Source organism: Fringilla coelebs (genome assembly GCF_963513975.1).
Source record: "Fringilla coelebs genome assembly, chromosome: 5".
Classification (NCBI taxonomy): domain Eukaryota; kingdom Metazoa; phylum Chordata; class Aves; order Passeriformes; family Fringillidae; genus Fringilla; species Fringilla coelebs.
The window spans coordinates 36,764,967-36,789,861 of NC_140033.1; the positions used below are offsets into that span (position 1 = coordinate 36,764,967).

The 24,895-nt window shown below is 38.5% G+C and overlaps 1 protein-coding gene across 6 annotated transcripts in view; it reads right to left on the bottom strand.

Moving 5' to 3' along the window:
• Positions 1–1,785: 1,785 nt before the first annotated feature.
• The window catches only part of KCNC2 (potassium voltage-gated channel subfamily C member 2), a gene marked incomplete at both ends in the record, with an annotated part of 96,897 nt that continues 73,787 nt past the window's right edge, over positions 1,786–24,895 (bottom strand). The window contains 4 exons of one of the 6 annotated variants that reach the window (XM_084206127.1): positions 3,707–3,843; positions 7,681–7,848; positions 9,782–9,913; positions 10,241–11,171. In XM_084206127.1, the coding sequence (XP_084062253.1) occupies positions 3,707–3,843; positions 7,681–7,848; positions 9,782–9,913; positions 10,241–11,171 (1,368 nt within the window). Of the gene's footprint in view, positions 1,896–2,956; positions 3,019–3,706; positions 3,844–7,680; positions 7,849–9,781; positions 9,914–10,240; positions 11,172–24,895 lie in introns of those variants that run through there. The other 5 variants (XM_084206129.1, XM_084206131.1, XM_084206130.1 and 2 more) reach the window with 5 other exon arrangements.

The window sequence follows — 24,895 nt, forward strand, 5'->3', positions numbered from 1 at the left end:
GGCCATCAGTGTTTTCTACAATCTTGACGGACAAAATGCACCCCCTTGTCTGCATCCCATCTGGGGATCATCACTGCCCCTGTGCAGCACTGAGGAAAGCCAGGCTCCTCACTCTAGGTGCTTGGGGCAGACATCACCCTGGGTGACTGGGGCTGGCTGTGAGCCTTGTGCTAGATGACCACTACACCTCTTCTTCCCTTGGGTACAGCTCACAATCACAGTACAGGCAACTTTTAACCCTTGGGCAAACAGCACAGTGAGCTTTCCTGACACATCGTTATAACACATTTTCTAAAATTGAACACCTGTTTTCTGATCCTGTTTTCTGGAACTTTTCTTACATTGCGGCACATATGCCAAAACACTGTGTTACAGCCTCTCAGATCATTTGTAAAACTGTACTAGCTACCTCACTGCTCTCAGACAATCTGCTTGTGTATTTGGGGATTTCTGGTTGCCACAAATACAGTATATTAGAAGCTTTAAGCAACCATTTATCACCTCCTTTTTTAGGTTTGACTTCACACCAGGATGCAACAAAACTCCCATCAGACTTAAAATACCCAGCCTGACAGAAACTTCCTCATGAGGCACAGGGTCATTAACAAGCTGATAAATTTTCAGTTGTTGCAGAAGCCAGCTCATGCTAGCTTTTGAATTAGCTCCTCATGCATTTCAGGAGGCTGGTTTGAGAACTGGGATGGCCAGTAGCAGGCAGGGGACCGATACAGCTAAAGAAAGCTCATGAGCCAGTTCAGAAGATATGTTCCAAGTTCCTCCCCAGGTCTTTTGCCTTTTATTCTCCAATTCAGGTATTACATTTCCACTGGTTTCCACCAGGATTGTGCATGCACCTTGACATGTTCACAGAAGTTCCACGATACAGAGTTTCACAACTGGGACAGGTCCCTACAATCAGGACACCAGGGTGACAAAACAGATTCTGGAGAATTTCCCACTGAATAGGATGGAGAGAACATAATTACCACATCGTAGCACTACAATGTCTCATAAACATAGAATAGACTAGATCCATTTACCACAAAAATCACAGAAAATAACTTATCAAAGAATATATATATATTTTCTGTAAAATATACATTTGTAGAATATAATTTTAATACAATTTTTATACTTATTGATGTTGGGTTTGCAACACTTCGAATTAAAAAAAAAAAACCCACAAAATATTCTTGCTGCCAGAATTTTATTTCTGATAATACTTATAGTTTGAGGTAACAATGAAAGAAGACTGTGTGCTGTGAACAAAGTTAGTGATGTTTGTCTGCAGTCACATTTTTGTTATCAAAGTGAAAAGTAAACTTAGGACTTGGCAAGTACACTACAATTCATAACAATTTAGGTCATGGCAAACTGAGAAAGCAAGGACTTAGGCAAACCTACTCTGTTCAAATTTGTGACTTTTGTAATATATGCCATTAGTATGACAGAAGTCAAGACAGATGTAGTTTACATCACTATCATTATTAAGCGTGTGTCTTTGTATGATCCACAGCACAGCTTACTGCAGGAACCAGGAATAATAGACACAGGGGTGGGGGTCTTTGCATGGAACCTTAGCAATGATGACATGAATTCAGCTTTCCTTGATATAGATAAAAACTGATTTTCCATGCACACACGTTTTATTTACACTGACTCATCAACAGTGACTAGTCACCCCTTCCTCTGGCAGCAGTAATTACGAGCGGTCTTTCATCTTCTTTAACAAGCTCTGCTTCGCACGCAAAGTCTCAGTGAGCTCCTCAAGGTGCGAGTCGTTTATCAGGGCCCATTCAGCAGCAGCAGTCTCTTTCCAGTACAGTCCTTGGTATGGCTAAATTCCATTGTCCCTTTTTCAGCAGTCAAAAATCCATGATAAATTCTGTACAACACTGTAGTTAATATAACAGCAGCACCAGATATTGTATTAATTCATTTGCTAAAAGCTGTTTGCAATTATCTCTCTATTGACAATATTTTACCAAAAGTAAATCAATGTACATATCTAAATATCAGAAATGTATACTTTGATAACTACATTATTGTACAAGAATTCTGACATGCAGGTCATGCTATCGGGCTTGGCTATATACAGAAAAACATGTTACATGGTCAACAATAAATTTAATTTCTTTTCCTAACAAAAAAGTAAAACATGACAGTCAGGTATTATTCAACAATTTCAAGGATCACTTAAGATTTCAGTCATTATGGTCTTCCCCGTGTAGTTCTAAAACTCTACAGTTTAAGGGTAATTTTTCCTCACCAGCCCAGAACCTCAAATTTGCCATTGCATTAGTCCTGTTGCATAAACAGAGGTTAATATTGAATGAAAAAGCCACTAGAGGAGATACAGTTTCAAAATTGTAATGAATGCTGGTTGCTGGGAGGAAGATTGATGCAATAGGCAACCGGTCAGTGCTGAAAAGCCGCTCAAAAAACCTTAGGAGTGCACACGAGTTAGTCTAGACGATACTAGCTGCACTTGAAAAATATGTATATTTCTATCTATACATGGATGTATAGTCCATATGAAAAAAGAAAAGGAGAAAAAAGTGTTCTTAGTTCAACTCAAAAGAGGGGGCATTTTAACAGTATCTCTGTGCTTTATGGAGACAGATGGAGAATACAAGGAGACAGGTTGCAAAACAGACAGACAAACAACACATAGGACAAAGCGCCTCAAAAAACATTGACTGAAGAAAGTTTTGAAGCCCACTGGCCAGAGGTATAAGGCTGGTCAAAAACCCGACTTGAGAACTACTACCCTCTTACAATGGTAAAAAAAGCCCCCAGTAACGGTTTCAATTTTACTTGGTACTCAGCTTCTGAAAATGTTGAAGAACCCTGAAGTAGAGAAAATACTACAGTACCAAGCAGCACTTGCTAGCTTAAAATTGCAAGTCTGGATGGCGTTTACCTTTCTTGCATGTTTTGTGCCTTCCCCAAGCCATTAAGAAAGAGATCTGGCTTCTGCTTGCGTGTAACCAGTAATGACAACCTCTTTGCAGTTATCTGTGTGCAAACAACCGGAGACATTCAGAACTCTGATACAGCAATCCAGTACCGAAATAAGTTAATCGCAAAATAAAGTCGTTTATAAACAAGTAGATAGTTAAAAAAATAAAGGAAAAGGTTAAACACAGAAAAACAATCCCACATGCAGACCAGTTTATCAGTGCTTTCATTTCAGCAGGATGGTAACAATGTGAGAACACACATCTAGAGCCCTCTGTGGTCTCCACGATCCGCAACACTCTCGTCAGGTGATGGAGACAGGATGGTCCATGCAAATGAGCAGACCCTTCAGAGCAGACATCTTCAGAATGGATTAGAGTCACAAGAAATGGAGGTTCAATGGAGTGATTGATAATTACTTGGAAGCACATTATTTTAAGTAAATCTCCCTGAAAATATGCTTATTTATTGAATATATGCACAACAGCATCCACTAACTGTCCTTTTATTGCCACAGGAAAGTAGGACAATATAGTAGATAAAAGGAGAAATGCTACCTGAAGTAATCTTTAAAAGCCAAGACAAAAATCTTCAGGTACCCAAGTGGCTTTTCTTACTACTGACAGCTGTATCATGCAGGAGTTAGACCATATTTGTGGAGCCTATGCTTAATGCTACATTTATTTCCAATATGTGGTAAACAGTATTTGATTTAATACTATGTAGCCGATTGACGCCATCTGGTTTACAAGATGGAAGGGATGGGAGACCGAGAGCGCCTTAGAGGACAAGGTGAGCTGTAGGGTGATGTTACTGGAGACAGTCGCAGAGCATTGCCTGTCAAGCCAGCTATGTTGTTTAAGCTCCGAGATTTTTCATAGCCTTGTATGAGAAAATGCACAGACATCAGTTGAATTCAGCCAAAAAAGAGACAAAGACAAACAGTACAATGTAATGTAATCCAAGGAGCTATCAGGGACTCAGAGGGAATCTGCCTGCAAAAGAACTCAGTGCTGAGACACATTACTACCAAAAGTTAGTAACAAATAAAATTATTTACAAATTAATGCATCCACTTTTTCCCCAAAAAATTAAACAGACCACCACAAAAGAGGTCTGACCTGCTCTTCTACATCCCATCTTGCACTTATTATCACACTGTGGGCTTCAGCAGGGTTGCACAGAGAGCAAGATAAGGGATCCCACCAGGGTGACTGAGCTATCTGGCTAAGCATAATCAAAAACCCATTAAGACAGACTACAGAAACTGTCAGAATTACATAATCTCAGCTACATTCAATTCCTAATATAGTACAAGTTTTTCTTTAAAATAAATAAACCAGAAACCAGATAAATTATACAGTATGTGTAAATCGGTTTTGCAGAGGACTGAATGATAATAAAAGAAGCTTTGTCTTCAAAAATATTAACCCTTAGGCTTTGCTTCTAATTTTGAAGTCTAAAAAGACAGCAGAGCTTGACGTATTTGTAAATGCCTCCTGAATGGCAAACTTAAAACATTGAATTTGTGCTTCTTTTCCTTGATGATTTGAACAAAATCAACGGTATTAATTCATATTAGCAAGTAGTAAATTATTAATCATTAAATGAGGCAACCACATAATGCTTCACAATTTGAAGGGAACATTGCACTTGCAGATATTTCTGTTCACATACACTGTGAGGTCTAACTACCCACTTTTTGCTACTGTGGATTGTTTTCACTTCATAGAGGCTATGCCATAAACCAATGAAAAACCACTGCTCTTCACTGCATCACTATCTTTATACTCAAGTATTTTCAGCAGCTGTTGAATAACCCCATTTGTTAGGAAACAGATCTGCTCGTCGGCCTGAAGATATCAGCAAGGAAATACAACAAAGATTGAGCCAGGCAGGATCTTGCTCCTGAAGAACATGGGTACATGCTTCAGTGCAAGCATGAGAAGTCTCACTGATTTCAGTGGTACTACTTATTTCTTTGAAGATAAGTATCATTTAAGCATTTTTCAGGTTAAAATATTCCGGTCTAAATTGCTTATAGGGAAATAATGAGACTCTTTTCCCCAGAAACCTTAAAATGCAAATGACAGTAAAGTTAAACACCACATGGAATGTCAGCAAGGCTTTTTTTTTTTTCTTTTTGATTGAAACAGTTACTGGCTCAAATTCCAGGTCTCTAGGTAACAGACAGTTAATAGCATCTTTAGGAGAAATCATATCTTAGGCTCTCCCCTTATGACAATTAACATATTCCTTACCCTGAAATCTGCATACTGTAAAACTATACTTAAAGCAAATGTATAACCTCATGTCTGCTAAAACATGGTGCAATGTTCTCTCCAGATGGCAAGGGCAGGCTAGACTGTGATACTACACAGAATTCTGATACATTTCGGAAACAGCCTCCAATTTCTGAGTTTCTATCAGTATTTACACAGACTAGAAAGAATTATGTTTGAAAAGGGAATCAAAGAGAAGCACAATGCTATTATATATATTTAAACTCCCTGTAAACATAAAGCTTATTGAAAAATCAAAATAATCAGGTAGCTTTTTCACATAGAAACTAGAAAAATAGTTTTAAAGATTATTTTCTTGCTACTCTTCTAATGATAAAAGGAAAGAACTGAGAGGAAGATGTTGACGATTATAAATAAAGTAGAAACTCCTAAAAAATTAAAACAAGATACACAAGATGAATAGTGAGAGATGCATGATCCAAAATCAGTACTTTTCAGGTATTTGAGTGGATCAGGTCTGAATCAGTATCATCTTGGAGATGGAGATGCAAGACGCTCAGAATAAATTATAACTGAACAACCAAGAATCAACCAAGGAACAAACCAAACAAGAAGAATGTACCAAAAGAAGGAAAGAAGGAAAGGGTAAAAATAAAATGTGAAAATAGTAGACTTGATGTGTGAATGACATTCAAGCATTCAAACCCATTTGTATATTATTTGAAGATATTTTCTGCTTATGGGCTAGCTTCCCCACTCTGTATAAAATACACTCCAAAGCCAGTGACTGAAACATTTCAGCCTCAACTAAGATTATCATCAGAGCCAGGCAAAGAGCACATTTCTCATCAAAAAACTGTCCATTCTGAACTCAAGCCCCAGTTTTCCAGTAAAAACTACAAAACCTACAAAAATGACCAAAAAAAATCTTTTAAATCTAGATTTACAAATAAAAATGTTCCAGGGTAAAATAGGTTTTACAGTTATATAAATATGTCTTTAGTGGCTGATGGGTAACTTCTTTTATTATTTCTGATCTGCTCTAGTCATGGTTACCACCATAACTTGCTGAGTGAAATCAAAAAGCTGATCATGCAAGATGCCATGGTACTCTACCTTTTTCAGGTGTTCTTGACCTCCTCAAAGACTCTTAGCATTAGAGATATTTTAAATAATCCTAGTTGTTGAGAAGACAGTGAAATATATGCTTAGTGAAAAACGAAGTAAATTTGTGCAAAAACATGCTTGCAATGATTTTTCATTTAAGCTACACATTATATGCAGGAGTATGTAAAATGCCCGAGCATGGAGTCATACTCTGCAAATGCCAGACACGTGGAACTGGTTGCATATCTGCCTTCACAGGTTTAACCTACTGAGCTTATACTTTGAAGTGCAAAAAGAGCATTGGCAGAACAACCCAAGAGAACTCCTTTAGATACATGGCTGGCTGGGACAGCTGTGTTTGCTATACACCAAGCAAGTTAGAAAAAAAAAAGCCAGAAAAATCTTGGGCAAAAATGTTTGTCCAGGGCCACACGGCTACTTCAGATGAACTCTGAGGTGAACAACTACACTTCAGCACTCAGGATTGCAAAATCTGTCTGAATGATACAAGGTCAGAGGAATATAATTTGCCAAGAAACAAAAGCAGCTCCTATCTAAGGAAATGGGAAGATTACTACTGGCACACTGATCTTAGGGCTGTGTCCTGATGTTAGGTTGGCAGCCACAGCCAGATGTGGCCTGCTGGGGTAGAAACAATGTGGGAGATACAAGCACAAAACAGTTTTGCAAACTCCACCTGGGTGCTCCCATCCTACTGAGCAACAAGTAATCAGATTTGAAGAGGCTAAATAACTAGAAAGGCATTTTTAACACCTTGAAAAGTTAAGCATTGTTTTACTACATAGCTGAATTATGAATTATGGCTGGGGCAGACAGTAATCTTTTAGCATCAGTGGTTGGAATTGCCAAGGGAAAAAAATAGGTTTTGGCATTATCAGCTCAAAATTTTGTTTGAAAAAAATCTAAATAGCATCTCAGGATATGCTTTTTTGTGTTCAGAAACGTTGCTTACTTCTGACATGTCAACCTTTAAAGTGTATTCAGCTGTCAATTTTATTAAGAGCAGACCACAGCTATAATATGATTAATTTGTCTTTTAGAATGACAAGTTATATTGAGTGATGAGTGATTGAATGAGCAAGGTCTGAATTGCAGGTTTTTCCACTAGAGATTACAGGCAAATGAAGACACAAGTGAAATGAGGGTCCAACATCAAGCACATTTTTTGAAGACTAAAGGGGATGAGTGTTTCTAAAAGGAAAAGAATGACTAGGAGTAAAGAAAAAAAGGTACATTGTGAATACAGTCTTTCCTCTTAGAGCATTGTGCACATCATTTTACTCTAAGGTTGTTTTTCACAAGCACATTGCTGAGTAACCTTTTATGATCTAATGAAAGAAGTCCATACCTTTCCTGATCCCTCCATCAGTAGCACACGTGTAATCACCTGTTGTCAGTAGGAAACATGTTCCCCCTCTTCTGTTTTTGTCTCTTGTACTAGAACGTCTGATGGGAGGGAGCCTTTCACCAGGTGAGAGTGGCTGCTCACTTCCTGCACTGTCTTCACCTGATAACACTGGTTAAAGCACCATGCCCATTTACAGACAATAATGAATGAGGAAATGAGACATCACAAAGAGCTTACGCTGAATGCCAGATATTCCCATCACTCAAAAAGTAGATATAAAGTAAATCATTAGAAGAAAACAAGATTGCAATTCATCATTAATCAGTACAAAATGGCAAAATACATATGCTTTGTTCAAGAATAAATGATCTTTCAACTTTCCTGTTCTTCTTCTAAAATTTGTATAAAATTAGATCACACTAACATGAACTAAGAAATAATGAATCCAAGGCTCAGTTATTCACCTACTCTGGACTGTAACTTATCAGAATACAGTCAGCCTTGTATATGTCAAACACTTATTTACTATTTAGGCTATCATTTTTGCTAAACAAGAGGTCCTGTTAGGCATTTTTGTTTAGAATATAAAGTTTAATGTTTTAAAGCCCTCAAAAGGACTATCTTTTCAATATTTGGCACTACACACTGTTTATTAACACACTTAGCTTTCATTTCCATATTTATTACACTTGCACTGCTTGTCATCGTAAGTACCCAACATTAAATGCTGTCTTGGTCTCTGTACTTTATTTTGTCAAACGGCAAAACTTGTACCTCTCCTGATTTGTCACTCCCAAAGAACTCTCTTTTAAAATTATCTACAGTTTCAAATTCAGGCCACACTTCAGGAAAAAAAAAAATCTCTTCTCAGTACAGCACATAACTTCAGCTTTACCTTTGCATATAAACCTCAGCATGTTTTTTTCTGAACTGGGAATGCAAAGGGCAGAATTCAGCCTTGAAGTTTTGCACAGCAATTCATAGTGACTCTAATAACATTCTCTTGTCAGAAATAAAGCTACAGTGCGTGATGTGAGCGGTGGCACTACTGAAAAGGAAGATAACTCTTTAAAATGGCTCCTTCTTGCATGTCTGCTTTCTCTCTAGCTTCAAGGACTATAACCCCTTGTAAATAAAGCTGTAGACACAAAAAAAAAAGGGTCTCTTAGTGAGAGACACAGTGATCACACTGCGCCGTCTCCATTCAGAATACCTTTGGCAGGACCTGATGGCATGAAAAAGCTGTTATCATTCACAATTTAAAGATGCTATCTCAAAGTGGGTATCAGTCAAAGCACTGAAAAATGAACTATATCGTACTGTCAGTCTGAGTATTTTCAAGTGTTCCCATCCTTTTAAATACATTTAGGATGTTCAAAAAACTGTGTTAATTTGTGAACAGTAACTCAGAGAGTGAAACCGAGCTTCTTTGAACATAAATGCTCTTCAGTAACAGAGCAATAGACCGAAGAAGGATATTGTTCAGAGATGGATTTTCCAGACTCTTCTTTTTAAAAGCTATATTTCAATTACTGAATTACACCAGTCATGAGTGGTTTTGCTCTTATTATTCTTTAGCAGCTTTACAGCTGGAGTCTCATGACTGGTATGTGAGCTTTTAAACAGATTGTGTTTGGCTTAAGAATAAATACACTTAAGAAACAAACAAAGAATATCCTTGCTGCTAAACTATTTAATTATACTGAGAGGTAAAATTTACTCTTTAACTGCAACAGATTTGGAACATGGAGCAATGGCTTGGAGGGACTGAGGCTGTCATTTGATATGCAATTTCACTGAGTAAAGCACAAAATACTCCTTATTCATCATTTGGAACTCTAACAAATAAGGTAATAGAAATCACAAAAATCAACTGTAATAGCGATGATGGTGCTAAGGGCTGTCATTTTCTTTTTTCTTGACAAGATTTACATCAGCTATGCTAGTATAATTTAATGAATAGTAAATATCATGCAATGTCTCATCTAACACAGATGAAGGAGATTCTTTTAGCCAGGAAGCAGAATGCCAAATGGAAAGAAAACTAGAAAGAAAATTTCTTCCTATTTCCTTTGAGTGCTGGGCTTTGGATGTAAAGCACCTGCTCCTTTTAAATGACTGCTTCTTTGTAGGATCTTGCTTAACAGGCCACGATGTGGCACAGGCAAAGCTGACACAAGAGACAGACACTGAGGCAAAACACCATGGAGTCCAACAGGGTGGGACACGGTGGCTGCTCAAATAGTCACAGTCATGCAGAAAAACAAGAAACATCCATACAACGCAACAAACAACAGGCAAAAGAAAAGGTTGATATCATCAGCAGGAAAGCATTCTCAACAGAGCAAGCAAAACTGTATAGACCAGCTACATAGAGGTTTGGGAACATCACTATACCTATTTTTGTCCTCTATGAGACTGACACACGCAAATGTTGGAGGGGAGAAGGGTGGGAGCTACATCTTCTCCTGGCAGAAAGACTGGCTGCTTTCTGACCCCTACCAAACATACTGGTCTATAAAGTGTTTTCAGAGGACATGCATTTCCAGTGGGGTCCTACCTGATGATCTGTTGTGTTCCATCAGCTGGTTGTCCTTGCCCAGGCAGATGTCGCCCTGCGTGCTATTGCAGGCCATGTTCAAGTCTGTCTTGCAGAAGGTGGGTGAGCTGGCTTGAGGAGCAGGAGGGATGTGCTTCTTTCGCTTCCTTGGCAGTTTCTGCTTTGCCATGGCCAGGGAGTAGTACATCCCAAAATTGTTAACTATCACAGGCACGGGCATGGCGATGGTGAGCACTCCCGCCAGCGCACACAGGGCTCCCACCAGCATGCCTGACCAAGTCCGTGGATACATATCCCCATATCCCAGGGTGGTCATGGTGACTACAGCCCACCAGAAGCCGATGGGGATGTTCTTGAACTGGGTGTGTTCACTCGCTGACGGGTCGTTCGGCTGGGCTCCCACCCGCTCTGCGTAGTAGATCATAGTGGCAAATATCAAAACACCAAGGGCCAGGAATATTATCAGCAGCAGAAACTCATTGGTGCTGGCTCGCAGAGTGTGGCCCAGCACCCTGAGGCCCACAAAATGCCGGGTGAGCTTGAAAATCCGGAGGATCCTGACGAACCTTACCACCCTGAGGAAACCAAGCACGTCCTTAGCAGCTTTGGAGGAGAGCCCACTCAGGCCCACTTCTAGGTAAAAGGGCAGGATGGCCACAAAGTCAATGATATTCAAGAGGTTTTTGACGAATTCAAGTTTGTTGGGAGAAAAAATAACACGTACTAAAAATTCAAATGTAAACCATACCACGCAGACTCCTTCCACGTATGTCAGTGCAGGATCTGTCTCAATCTCATACTGTAACACAGCTTCTGTCCCGTTGATGACCTGCTCGGTTTTGTTTATTATAGTGTTGAAAGCCTCGTGTGTTTCCAGGCAGAAGGTTGTGATTGAAACTAAGATGAAGAATAAAGAGGCAAAAGCGATGAACTGAAACACAAAGAGATAAAAAAGACATCAGAACCACACAGGTCTTAACATTAATACAAATGATGTCTGCGTTTTTACTAAAAGTTTTTTATTTATAGTAAAACTTTTACTCATTCTTCCCCAAATGGCTGACAAATTCATACACATAAAAATTTCCATCTAGGCCAGAGGAGAGCAGCAGACAGCTCTCATACACACTTCAGGAGTCCACGAGCAGGAAAAGTCTTGGCAATGGATTTTGCCAGTCATGACAAAATACAACTCATTAGGAAAGGGGAAATGAATTCTTTTATCTGTGCTAAACTGTCTGAATTTGATTCAGTTGTCAAGGTTCCTTTCAAGCAGTCCCCGTACACACCAGCCACAGCAGTACTTACACACGTCCAGCTCTCACACAGCGGAACATGTGGGCTGACCCTAACAGTCTTGAGATGATGGTTCAGAACTCACACCTGTCTTGAAGAGCACCTCACAGGGATCTAGGAGAAATCCAAACTCTTGTTTTTCCTTTAGATTTTCCTTTAGATTTTAGATTTACAAATACAGGATATTTACTGATAGAAAATGCCTTCTGTTACAGGCAGAGTTGGTTGCATAGCCTATTATTTTGTAGTCATCCATCACTGATTCTCTCAGGCAGCACTAAAAGTAAGCATTGCAGAACCTCACACACTGTGGTGGCAGAGCTTTGTCACATTCTTAGGATCCACAGTCCTGTTAACCAGGTTACAAATTCAGGGCAATCCAAACAAAAAGGGAAATATAAACTCAGTTCTAGTAGAGGCACATGAATTGATAAAACTCAGGTAAATAACCTGGAAACAGGCATCAGAAAAGATTATTTAGGACTTAAAGGACAGACTGCCTGATCTTCAACTCAGCCATCACAGTCAAGCATTGAATAACAGAGAGCATCCAGGACAGGTTCTCAAAAATTAACACTGAGCCAAACAGCTAGAGCAGGAGATAGATTTTCTTACACTGAGGAATATACACCAAATGAAAAGGTGTTTTGAGGTCAGCTGCTCCTTTGCTAGAATATGACATTACAATGACATTACAACCATATTAGCTAGCATTCAAACAGCAGTGGTGTGGTACATAAATAACACTAGTTCTTATTTTGAATTTGCACCTTAATAAATGTTTTATAGCCAATATTATTCTGGGGAAAAAAAGCTTTCTGGAGACATGAAGATTTTTGAAAGTGTTAGGGGCCCAAGGAGGCAAAAAGATACTTATAAAGGTTAAAAATATCTAATAACTAGTTACCACACTGAAATCTTGAATGTCATTGGAAAAATCTAGTTGCAAGGCAGACAAAATAACAGCCATAAGCAGGAATGCCTCTGTTCTGCCACTTTAATCCAAGACACAGCATTGTGGCAAAACTGATTTTGTGTGCTTCGGATATGAATGACTGAATTTAGTATTAGCATTCATATTTAGTGCTATGTGCCACAGGAACTCATTGGGGCTCGTACAATACTGAATGCTGGTATTTTTCTAGCATGGAACATTTGTTAGACAATAAAATATTGTCTCCACAACCTGTAAAGAGAATTCCTTTTATTCTGGAAACAAGCTTAAATTTGCAGTGCAGGTTTGGCAAATTTATTACATTCAGATTCACGAGCTGGATCTATGAAAAATCCCATATAACTACCTATATCAGATATTTGCAGGTTATTTATGGCTTCCTTTCCCCAGTCAAGGAAAGAAAAGTTATTACACCATGCCCTACAATTGCAAACACTCTAAATCTGTTACCTTTCAAAAAGTACTGACTCAGAGACTGAACTGAACACTTATCATCCAGTCTGGACTTCTAGCCACAAGCTAAGCAAACAATCTTACACTGTCTGATTTTTACTGAACAGGCTTTTCTGCCTTTGCCTTAACTACAAAATTGCTGTATGCTCATAGCTCACAGCACCTGACACCAACAAACACAAAAAAGCCTCAGTCTTGTGTGAGACAACTTGTGAGAGTCAGCAAATACAACCACTTTTATAAAACCTAAGCGAATTAATCTCAGCAGATCTTTGCAAAACTTCTCCACAAGACAGAAAGAGAATGTATAAGACTCTAAGCCACTGGTGGGCTAAGAATGACCCTTGGGTGTCTCCTAGAGCATCCTCCAGAATCCTTCTACACAGTCAAGGATGGAAAAAGCAAACAAATCTTTGGAGGCTGAGTCACTGAAGCTAAGTCAGCACTGCAGTTTGTAAACTGGGAGGGAACTTTTGACAGATAAAATTTTGGGCAACCTCTTCAACTGCAACACTGGTGATTTCAGACAACTGTGAAAATTTTTTTGTCTGAAAATAAAAGAAAACTACATTCAGCCTGACCAAAGTAAAATTTACCAACAAGCGAATAATTTAGCAACAACTCAGATATGACAAGGATTAACTGTGCATTCAACAGTGCAGTGAACCCAACAGTATGTAAATAATTACCACTGTTTTCTGGACTGTATTTCAGAGTCCATTCAGGTTCAGAAGCCTTCTAAAAAATGCCAAATACCATGAGAGTAACTACAGGTAGAACTGCCTGACAAGCTATTTATTACTGTTTTGCTTAACATTGACACTGCATTGACATTGCACTTGGCAAGGCAGATTGAAATTTTTAGCTGTGCACCTACATTCAGTGTTTTATTATCCCTAAAGGAAAAAGACATTCAGTCATGCCCAAAATCTATCCCAAAGACAGTCATGTTCCCGAGGTTAGAACAAGGACAAGAACACACTATCAATCTGGGGACAGATTTCTTTGTAAGCCTGCAATAAGCATTCATAGAAATGTAAAACAATAAGATGTACATATTTTGCCATGCAGATGCATGCCATCACTGATTTTGAGCAAACACACACACATTCCTTTTATCTCTCATTGCATTTGGTTCTAAACTGCCAGCTCCTTGGATCAGGACAGAGCTTGCATAGCACCTAGCAAGATGAAGCCCCATACACAAGAGACCTACACTGCTATTGCAATAATTAGAGGATTCAGAGAACATGCAAGAAGTAAATGCAAGGACCAACGCAAGCAGGAACATTTCATCAGTCAAACAAAAAAAGCTTAGGAACCAACCTTATATTAACAAAGATGCTTTGTTAGTATTATGTTACATATCAGGAAATGTGTTGAAAAGTTTTTCATACACAACTCAATGGTAGAAACTAAATGAAATCATGTGCTATCCCCATTTATGCTTTCCTTCTCCTTCATCCTAATTCCAGCTCCTCTAAAGCAATTAGCCTCTAAAAATACATCCAATTTTGTCATGTGGGCAAGCACCACATTTCAGAAAAAACTTTTGAACCACATTTGAACTCACAGATTCTCTGGTGGATGTGACCAACCAAGCTCTATTCCTCAGTCCTGCAACAGTTCCTCAGTCCACAACAGCCAACTTTCTCTTTCTTTCCTTTTTACTCTTATGAAGCACAAAAATCTCAAAGGAGCTAGCTTGATCATTATTTCAGAAAGGTTACACCAAGAGACAATTTTCTGTTTGAATCATTAGCAACCTTTCACTGTGAGAAGTTCTGAAAACTTTGGTTTTGACTAGTTGCAAGACAAGTTCAGCCTTGTCTTGAGAGAGCAAAACATCTTATTCACCCCTTTTTTAAACTAAAGATTGTAGCCCTAAAAAACATTTTTTGAGAGTCTTCAAAAAAAGCTGAAGAAAAATTTTCAAATAATATCTAAGTAATCGTGATATTTTTCTCACTTCTTAAAAAGGTTTTTTTGGTTTTTTTTTAAAGTAATTGCTTTCTCTTTGCTTCAATGGATGTGATAAAATTAACTTTCTTCATTTAGGTTTTCTTTTTTCCTCCTGAAGGAACCATTTTTCTAAATGACAGAATGGTTGCAGACACACTCTGGGGCCACTGTTTTCAAAATTGAAATTAACACAAATTGAATTAATAAAAAGTTCAGTCCATTTCTGACAGAAGAGAGCAGTTAAAAGTTACAAAAATGTTCAGTATGTAATACACAGCATGTAGAGCATTCCTTATGAGGCAGTTAAAGATCTCAGGAGGATGCTGATTCCCTCTGCTCACAGTCTGAAGGCAGTGTGCACCCAATTTTCTTCTTGTGTGTCAGCATCACACATTCAGACAGAAGAGATTCCATCTCCCAGCTCGTCTAGTTGACAGGATCACCAGCCAAGCTCTGTTGTTAAGTTCTACTAATGTTCACACTAAGTGGATTAATCATCTATAACTTGATTTTCAATGAAGCACATAAATCTAGAGTGTGAGGTGCCTGCAGATAACTTGTTGGAAGTTATAAAGAAAACTTTATGATTCTTACTTTGAATTCAGTGTTTCATGGGGGACTGAGTAGCTCAGAGCTTAAAGCAATTTCAAGATTGACCACCAATTCCAGAACACCAAATTGAGCAGTCTGTGGATTAGCAGAACTTTTATGAGTCCAAAGTCATGTTTTACCTTGAGTGCCTAGAAAAATTAAGGTCACTAAAAATTGTGGCTGCAAATGACCTGACAGCAATCTTACCTCATAGGCCATGTCTGGATTTCCCAGTAGGAAAAGGCACAAGGTCAGAGGATGCTGTGGCTCACACCTGATCACAAACATGTTTCCTTTCCAAGCAAACCCAGACATGGGACTGGTCATTATCCTGGGATGGAGCCAGGGCCTTGCTGAGCCATTCTAAGGCTCAACATCTTAGAGCCCAAACAAAGCAACAGTGGAGCTAGAAATTGATCCTCCCACTCAGGTGTATTATACATATTCATAAAATCAGACAGACCTTAGTCCATATTTAAAATAAGTTTCTTCTGTCCATCCCACACCCTTAAATAGGCACTTATTTCTACACAGTTATTTAGCCTTCCAAAGTGAACAGGTCATAGTCAGTGAAGAGGTTAATGCACAGCAAAGTGTTAATAGTCACAGTCATCCTTACTTCTTGCTTCATATTTAAGTTTTGAATGAAATCTCTCACCATATTTCAGTATTTTCCAAAAAAAATATATCCCAAAAAATATATTTCCCCAAAAAATATATATGTATCTTGTTTGGATACAACTTGTTCTGGGGTTGGATCTCAACACCTCCTCCTTCAACTCCCCTCCCTGTGTAATGTGTATTTTCTATCCTGAGCACTTAATAGCAGCTTTTAAGGATCCTCTAGTTTGAGTTACATTCCAGGACACGGAAGGTTTGCCCTTGACATACTTGACAATGGAAAAAGAAAATGACTGAATATTTAACAAGCCCTTGAAAATACAACTCTTCATATTCTCTAATGCAGGTACAGAATTGCCTTTAAAGAACTAAATGTTGCTTTAAATAAATTTCTTCGCAGGCACATTATGAGATTTAATACATGTGTGTTGCTAGAGCTTAAAATTATTTTCAAAAATCAATATTCCTCCCCGCCACACTCACAGACTAAAAATACAACTATTAAGCATCCAAGAAAAGAGACTGTGATTTTTTTTTTCTAAAGAAACTAACTCTCATGGTTTTTTCACTATTATAACTAAAATCCTACTTTCATTACAAAAGGTAAGAGTTTACTGAACAACTTATTTTTTCTGACCAAAACAAGAGTAGAGGAGTTTCTACTCATGGGTTCTTTGCTTTCTTAGATCATTCATGTTAACCAGAATCCTCAAAACTGGGTAACTTCTGTTGGACAACAGAAAACTTAAATGGAAAGCAGTATATTTTTTGTAGTACCATACTCATTTTGATTAAGAAAAAAGTCCAAATTTTGGAGATTTAAAAATTATTCCCAGCGATGTCTGTTCACATCTGTTAGTTTAAGCCTCATCTTTTCATATTTCAGAACATAAACCAAATTATTTGAAAAAAAAAAAACTGATTCAGTTTCTTCCTCTTACTAACCCTCTGACCATAAAAAGTAAGCTGATCTATGCATTACATGCACCCACTCTCACTGACTGCAAGAATTTAGTCAGATATATGCGTTACAAAATTTTATTTTACAAATTTTCTTCACATGTATTTTAAGATTCATAGAGCTATTTCTTAGGCTAAATCAGTTAATAGTTGTTATACCAAAATTATATACTTCCATCATAAACATTATAAGCTGATAGTGATTTTTTTTTCTCTCTCTCAAGGTTCAGGAAAGAAAACTATTTTTTCCTATAAATCTTCCATAATTTTTTCCTGTAATATTTTCCAGAAGCCTTTTTTATTCTTTCAGGAATTCAAACTGTCAGCTTCTGAAATCCCCCTAGCTCTGCAGGGGGACTGAATGAGACCCAGTGAAACAGGGAATGGAGCCAAAATAATGTACTGTTTCTAATCAGTCCTAACTAACTTGTAATGCTGATTTTTTAATCTAGTTTTATAGCTGCTTAGTCATATAAAACAAAAAAAAAATCCCATAAAAAATCCAATACATTTGAGGCATTTGGGCATTCATTGAGAATATGACTCAACTGTGAATGTTACTTATGCAGAAAAAGGAGCTTCATTTGTAAAGTACATGGCATGCTTCACTCAAAGTAGCAACTAACCTTGGTAAAGAAATCACAGAATTAGATACCACTTCCAGCTTTAAAGAGAGTTCTTTTTGTTTAGATTTGACAGATTTTCCTCATTTCTGATTTCAACATGATAGATTTTTTTTCCCTCTGTTCAATTCCATCTGGCTATCAGGAGACTGTTAAAATCCTAATGGGATTTTAGAAGGAGCTCTTGTGATGAACTTACCTCTCTGTATAGTTTAATGTTCTGTGTGGCAGAACTTCAATTTTAATGTGCATTTTACATAAACCCAAATACCTCACCAAACATGCCATCAGTCTCTTCACAACTCTTCTTCTCAAAGCTGCTATTCTTCCTTTGCTGTAAGTTGCCTTAGGAAAACTATCATTTCATGAAAAACTAAAAAGAAGGCATGATGCATTTTCAGTGCACTGTATCTCAATATACTTAGTAAGAAAACAAATATCATCAAAACCTACTAACCAGCCTACTGGCATTTAAATTATAAACTCAAGGCAAACATACTATCAATTTACTTCACCACTCATAAATCATAATCTCTCATATTATTTCTCTCCAAAGATTAAGGACATAGCATTTTAAATAAACCATCAAAAGACAAACAAAAACATGATACATGAAGCATCAGGCACTAAGACCAATTTTATGTCTTTAAAAATCTGTAAGACATCCTCCATCTGGGGAATAATGCGAAATGTCTGGGTTTTTTAATTTCTCCATAAAGATTTAACAGCCTAACCTCAGCACTTCAATTGGGAAACTCTGGTCATCACAATATCTCAACCAACATCAAGCCACAGTTAGAACAGTTCCTGCCAATATTTTTGTTTTTATCCTACAAAAGATAGGTCTACTCTTTTCAAATCCCCAGTGCAGTTCTACCTCATTTGTACCCTCTCTTGCTAACAACATTTGGCATTCAATCTAGCAGTTAAACTGCTGCTGTTACAATTCTACACATAGTCATAATTGAATGAAAAAAAAACCTGTATGTCAACACATTTTTATTGGTATACTGTCTAAGAACATGTCCAATGTGTAGGTTTATAGTGCAGTAGTATTTACAGCTGAGAGGGGCTACTGTCTGTATGTGGTAGTGAGAACACAAATGTTCTCTTGCTTGCTCATTCTTTTCTCATTTATTATAGTTTTAAAAAAATGTTGCTCTTCATTACCAGCTGGAGCACAAATAAAAAGGTTATTAATGCATCCTTTCATATTTAGAAATCCAGGCACAAAAGTAAGTCACTCTAACTAAGCTGTTAGGTAAATCAGCAGTCTAACACCAGTTTGACCCAGATACATGTCTGGCTCAACAAATCTTAGTCACATCTACATTTTAAAGCAGATCATAAAGAAAACCAGAGTTACAAATCATTGAAAACTCATTTACAAAGCTACCCTGATTTAGGCATATGCTCTCCTGCCCAGCATGGAAAACTTTTTCCTCTGCCAAGTAACTGGAAGGAAGACTTGAGCAAGAATTTCAGTGGCAGGACTACACTTCATGCAGTGGGAATCCCGGGGACAGGACTGATCTGCTGCCCAGGACGTTCCCTCATACTCCATCCCTCACTGCCTACCAGCCAAGATTACTAATTTCCTAAATGACCACTGTTGTTTCCCACTAGGCAAATCAAAATCATCTGACTTTGTTGTCCCATGGAGCAGCTAAGTAAAACATGCCCCACCGACACACAACATGCATTCCACTGCCTGCTACTGCCTCTTGGAGACTCAGCAGAAGTCCTTGAACAGCAATGACACTGCCTCCAGAAGCTTCCCTTTCCTTTCACTTGAATTTGTGAAGCTTGCTTCACTTGTGATTTTTCTGGGCTGTGACTGTTGCAGCAATGTTTTTGGTTTAACAGCTAGCTGTGTGCATTATTTTAACTAGGCTTGGCATTCATATTCTAGCAATCATTTTTTAAAAAGGCGCAGCAAGGCTCACTTTGCCCTTGTCTCACCGAAAAGGTCTGCATGGCTATGTGGCTTGATAAGCAAACCACTGCCACTCATTCATTAAACATTGCTATAAATCAAACAGGCAAAATATTTATAGCAGCTGCAAAAACGCAATGGATGTTCTTCCCAGAGTCAAAGCAAAGGTGAGAAAAAGGAATTCACGGCTTGTATTCTGGTATAAGACATTCAGAGGTTTCTTACTGCTAAAAGTGCACATTCCAAAATGAGCTAAAATTGTCTGGAGGGAAGAAGAATGCAGATTTTGAAGCGTGTGTTTCAGCCAATCCCAAATTTACATAATGTGTCAAATTAGCCTCCCTGTTTGCTTTGTTGCCCTTCTCTAGACTACCCGCTGTTCACATCATTACAGGAAAGATTAGGCTCTGGGACCTGGCAACTTGAAATACTACACAGGCAGTATTTTTCTTTCTGCACTTGATTTATCATGAGAAGTTCTCATTTGCCTCAATGGGTCAAAACTGGAAAAAAAATCTTCAGCATAATACCATTTATTATTAATAGACTTTTACACCCATGCAGACAAATGGAGAAAAGAGAGACATTCTTAATATAAATTAATGAAAATTCTATTATAATGTAGTTTGCCTAGTACATAAATCTCACATCCATTCAAATTACAGAAACATTTTCATCTGTATCATCTCCATCTCACTTAAGCACTCAGGCTCATTTATGTCTATGTTTCCTCTCCCTGAAAACAAGTCTGATGGCCTAATTTAAAATTACACTTGGGTGAATTCAGAAGAGATTTTGAAGCTTGACGTCCATTAAAATTTGTCATAGAGCCCATCCCAGATTTCATCAGAGAAGCCTTTTCACTAACTCATGTAACCTCTTTCTGCTATCCTGAAGCTAATCAAAACATTCTGGAATTATTTACTAGTTTTCCAGGCCTGTGTCTTTCCTGTACAATATAGTAAGACTTCTACTGCCAGTGCTGGAATGAAAACTACCAAACTACTTAAAAATTGAAGGGATGGAGTAATTTCCTAGCTACCCAAAAGTGTATGCAAAGTCCTCAAACTGCTGATTAACAGGTCTCATTTGACTGGAAGCTTTTCCTTCCATACACTATTCAAGTAGCACTGGGTTAGTTTTTCATACCTGCACCACAGTAAAAAAATTGATTTAATACTAACTAGTACCTCTGCTTCATGATTGCAACTTAGTTATGGGAAAGCAAAACCATAAGGAAGAGGATGCCCAGACTGTGGCGTTGCCTAACACTTAATTGCTTGGTAGGACAGTCCTAATGATGTGCTTCCAATGGAGCAGGCTTTGTGGAGTAATCTTGGCCTAATAAAAACAAACCATGAACACAGAAACTTCCACCTGTGGCTTCTTACAGGAACTGCCACAGTTGCAATCCTGTAGAGAAAACCTCTCTGCCCCTTGCACTAGCAGGGTACCAACAGCAGGAGTAGTTTGACTGAGAAATTTCACTGGCAAAGCGCACCGTCCCAAGACTCAGCAGTCTCCAGCTCCCTGGTTCTACCTTGAAAATCCTCTAGGAAGCACAGATTTCTTTCCCCCCACCTCAGATGCCAAGAGTTTGACCCTTTCTGCATTTCCAACTCCAATGTGTCCCTGCCCTGGGGCTTTCTCTTCCTGTCCTCCTTCCCTCCCTTTCTCAGCCCCAGCTCTGTTCCTCAGGTTCACTGCTGGATCCCAGATTTCCTTCCTCTCTTCTTCTGAGCAACCTGTTCTTACCTCCTATCCACATCCTATATCTCTAATCATAATTATTCTGTATTTCCATACGCAGCTGATGTGCCTCTGCTCCTCCAGGCCCCAGACTCAGCCTTCACCTCACATGCTACCTGTTTGTCCCAGGACACTTGCTCAGTTTGCTCAGTTTGTTAGTCTCAATCTCTTAATCTTTCCACCTCACTCCACATTTCTGGACCTTCATGCTCTTGTCCTTTACATAAATCACAAACACCTTCCTGTTTTCCATCTCCAAAAGTAAGAGATCTTCCTTCTGCTCCAGTGCTGATACCACGCCATGGTCCCCTGCTCCAGCCACCCACTGTCATGGATCTTTTCTCCTCATTTTGCAACCTCATCAGGATTTTTATGCCAGCCTGCACTCCCTGTGCAGTTTCTGTGACTTTTATATTTGTATATGTGCCTGGAAACTCATCTGATTTTTCCAACCGAATTACTGGCCTAATGAAAGATATTTTTTTCTTTCAAAACTGGTTTGACTTTGAGATCAAGGCTTCCTCCCCTGCATCAATTAGATTCTAGGAAAATGGAAGGGAGCAATAGAGCTGACACTAATTTTAAAAATCTACCTTCTAATAAAATTAGAATAGCTCCTCTTTAACTATAGAAATATTTACATCTTTCTATAGTTAAATCACTGGACAATGTATAAAATAGAAACAGTATCTCATCTTTACCCTTTTCCTAGGCCAGACAGGACAGCATCCTTGCAACTCCCTCCATGATCTCACACTACCCTCTGAAAAGTCTCAATATTTTTTTAAAAATAAATATTTGAGATACCTAAATCAATGCATTTTAACACTATGGTACAGGTGAAAGAGTACCAGAAATACTTGGAGAAGAATTCCAGGTCAGAAGGGTGTTTTTATGAGGGAGGGAAGGGTAAGACTGCTGAAACTCCTGAGCTTGATGTATGTGAGTATATTTCAAGTTCACAACACAATCACATAGATCAAAGCTAAATTTAGAGACCGTGAATTATTCATTGCAACTGTAGTCAGCTAGGCTTATCTGAACCCTGAGGAACCAAGCATATCACCCCAGATAACACTAGTTCACATGTTTTTTTCAGACCTATCTTTTGGCTCCACAGTGCAAAAAAATTGTATTGGTCAACCTGTTACCCAGAATCTTGTTGAAGGTTTTTTAAAAGACAGGTAAATAACTATATGTAGCTTATTTCCACTTTCTAATACATCAAAATTCTATTTAAACTTGTGTCTAGGAATGCAGAAGTGACAGCTCAACTGAGCAGAGAAAGCAAATGTAAGAAAGAGAAAAGCCACCAATGAAACAGTTATTAGGATACTCAGACAACTGTGACATTCAGATTTCATTCTCCTTTCAAAGCAGACACTTGAACTGAGATGAACAATAGTTCAAGGCTCTCCTCTAGAACCTGGGAGAGGCACACGAAAGAGATTGCACAAGTTTATGAGAGGGATTATATGACACTGGGCCTGTGATAAGAGAGGACTGGACTCACAGACCCAAGAGGTTCCCCCAGCCCGTTGCCCCCATGAATATTTCCAAATCCAATTTACACATCTATTTAATACACTGATTATGTTCTAAGCTATTGCCATTGCAAGCGTTAGCACCGACTCTGAATAGCACCATTTCAAACGTATTCCTATTATTTAGCTTAAACATTCTCTTAGAGCTTTGTCACCAGTTTGCCTGAGGGACTGACACTAATACTTACACTCAGGGCTGGACAATCAGCACAAGGACAAATTCCAGCAACATCCTGCTGAAGATGCCTTTATTCAAGAGCTTGCTGTTGATGAGCAGAAGCTTGCTAGCAGCAGAGGGGAACCATACAGGACTTGCTTTGGGACCTCAGAAAAACCCAGGAATGAATTCCTGTGTCAGACCTGTCAAGCCACCATGGCATATATATTTCTTCACAACCAGGTTCTGATATGGACAAGAGCATTCTTCCCAATCCAGTAGGGCTCAGAAGAAGCCTTCCCAAAGTGCCAGGGAAAGCTACTGTCTGTCTACTGCTTATGACAACTCACGTCTTTCAGAGGTATAACAGCTATTCAGAAAATAAATATCTTTATCCTTGTGATTCCAAATGCCACTTATTTTTTAATTTACATTATTAGCTTACTTAGGAAAAAATCAATACTGAAATACACACAGCGGACCCATTCCAGGCTCTTTTAATTACATTCTCCACACAAAGAAGTGTGGGAAGTAAAATAAACTTAATATAATTTAAAAATTGGATGTTCTGGATGTCCAAAAGTCACCTACAGTAAAGCAGCCAGCATTAAGAAGTACTCCAATTATCATTTAAGTCTCAGAGTGAACACACCATTGAGTTGGCTGGGGAAGATGTTTTTCTGTGCAACTAGGGTTTTGGGCAAGCTAAAGGCAAAGAATTCTGCACTGGTTATCTTTACAATGGGCTGGTATTTTTATTTATTTATTTATTTATTTGTTTATCATTTGGGCTGGTGTCTTTCCAATGATTCTCACAGCAATGAATTTGCAGCATTCAGTGCAACCTTTGTATTAAGGGAGTTCTCTGGAGAGCATTTCTGTGGTGAAACCAGAGTTAGGAAATCAGGCAGTAAAGGAGATCTTTGACATGTCTGGAGATCTTGTGGATGATTATGCACAAAGGATGAATTGCCACTGCTGCCACTACCAGGCAGATGATGCTCACTGGAGACCTTTTGGGAATGTAATCTGCAGAAGGAGTGGCACGCAATGCTGCACTGAGGCACATTTTGCAGTTTCTATTCCCAGTTTAAGCTCCACATGGCATATTTACTGCTGGCACTTTCCTTTCAAGACTAGTTACATCTGCCTGCATACTTCTCGTTAAAAAAAGAGCAGGTTACTTGTACATGGAGTTAAAAGTGATGTCACTGATGAAATATGCATGTAATATACCAGCAGAAGGTGGTCACTGGTGGTGTTTATGAGGCAAACCAAAAAAATCAGCAGGGTGCCAGTGTAGTTAACAGCCTCCTAAATCCACTTCTTGACCATTAAGACTCTTTTTTCCTTAAAGTATCCCTTCAGAACTGTAACAAAACTGCATTAAAACATCAGCAGTGGTGTTTTTCTGGAGAGGGGGGAGTTGGTTTTTGGACTGAAACTACTTGGACAGATGATGATCATTAAAATAGTTTAAAGCTTATCACTTGCAGTGTTCAGGATTACTTTGCCAAGCAAGAGCAGAGACACATTAATAGACTGTATGTAACAAACCAGGAAGACTGTGGGAAACAGAAGAAAACTTAAATGCATGAAAGCATTTTTTCTAGTTTGCAGCACATAGCAGACAGTACTCATTTTTAGGAATAAAAGGTTGGTTCTTCCTTTACTGAAGGAGATGCTACAAGATAAATGTTAGCCCAGTCAGTCAGATATTTCCCCTGCCCTCAACAGATGAATAGCTCAGAACGAAATCATTCAAGATTTTGTGTGCAAGACTTACCAAGTATTCTATGTCTATAATT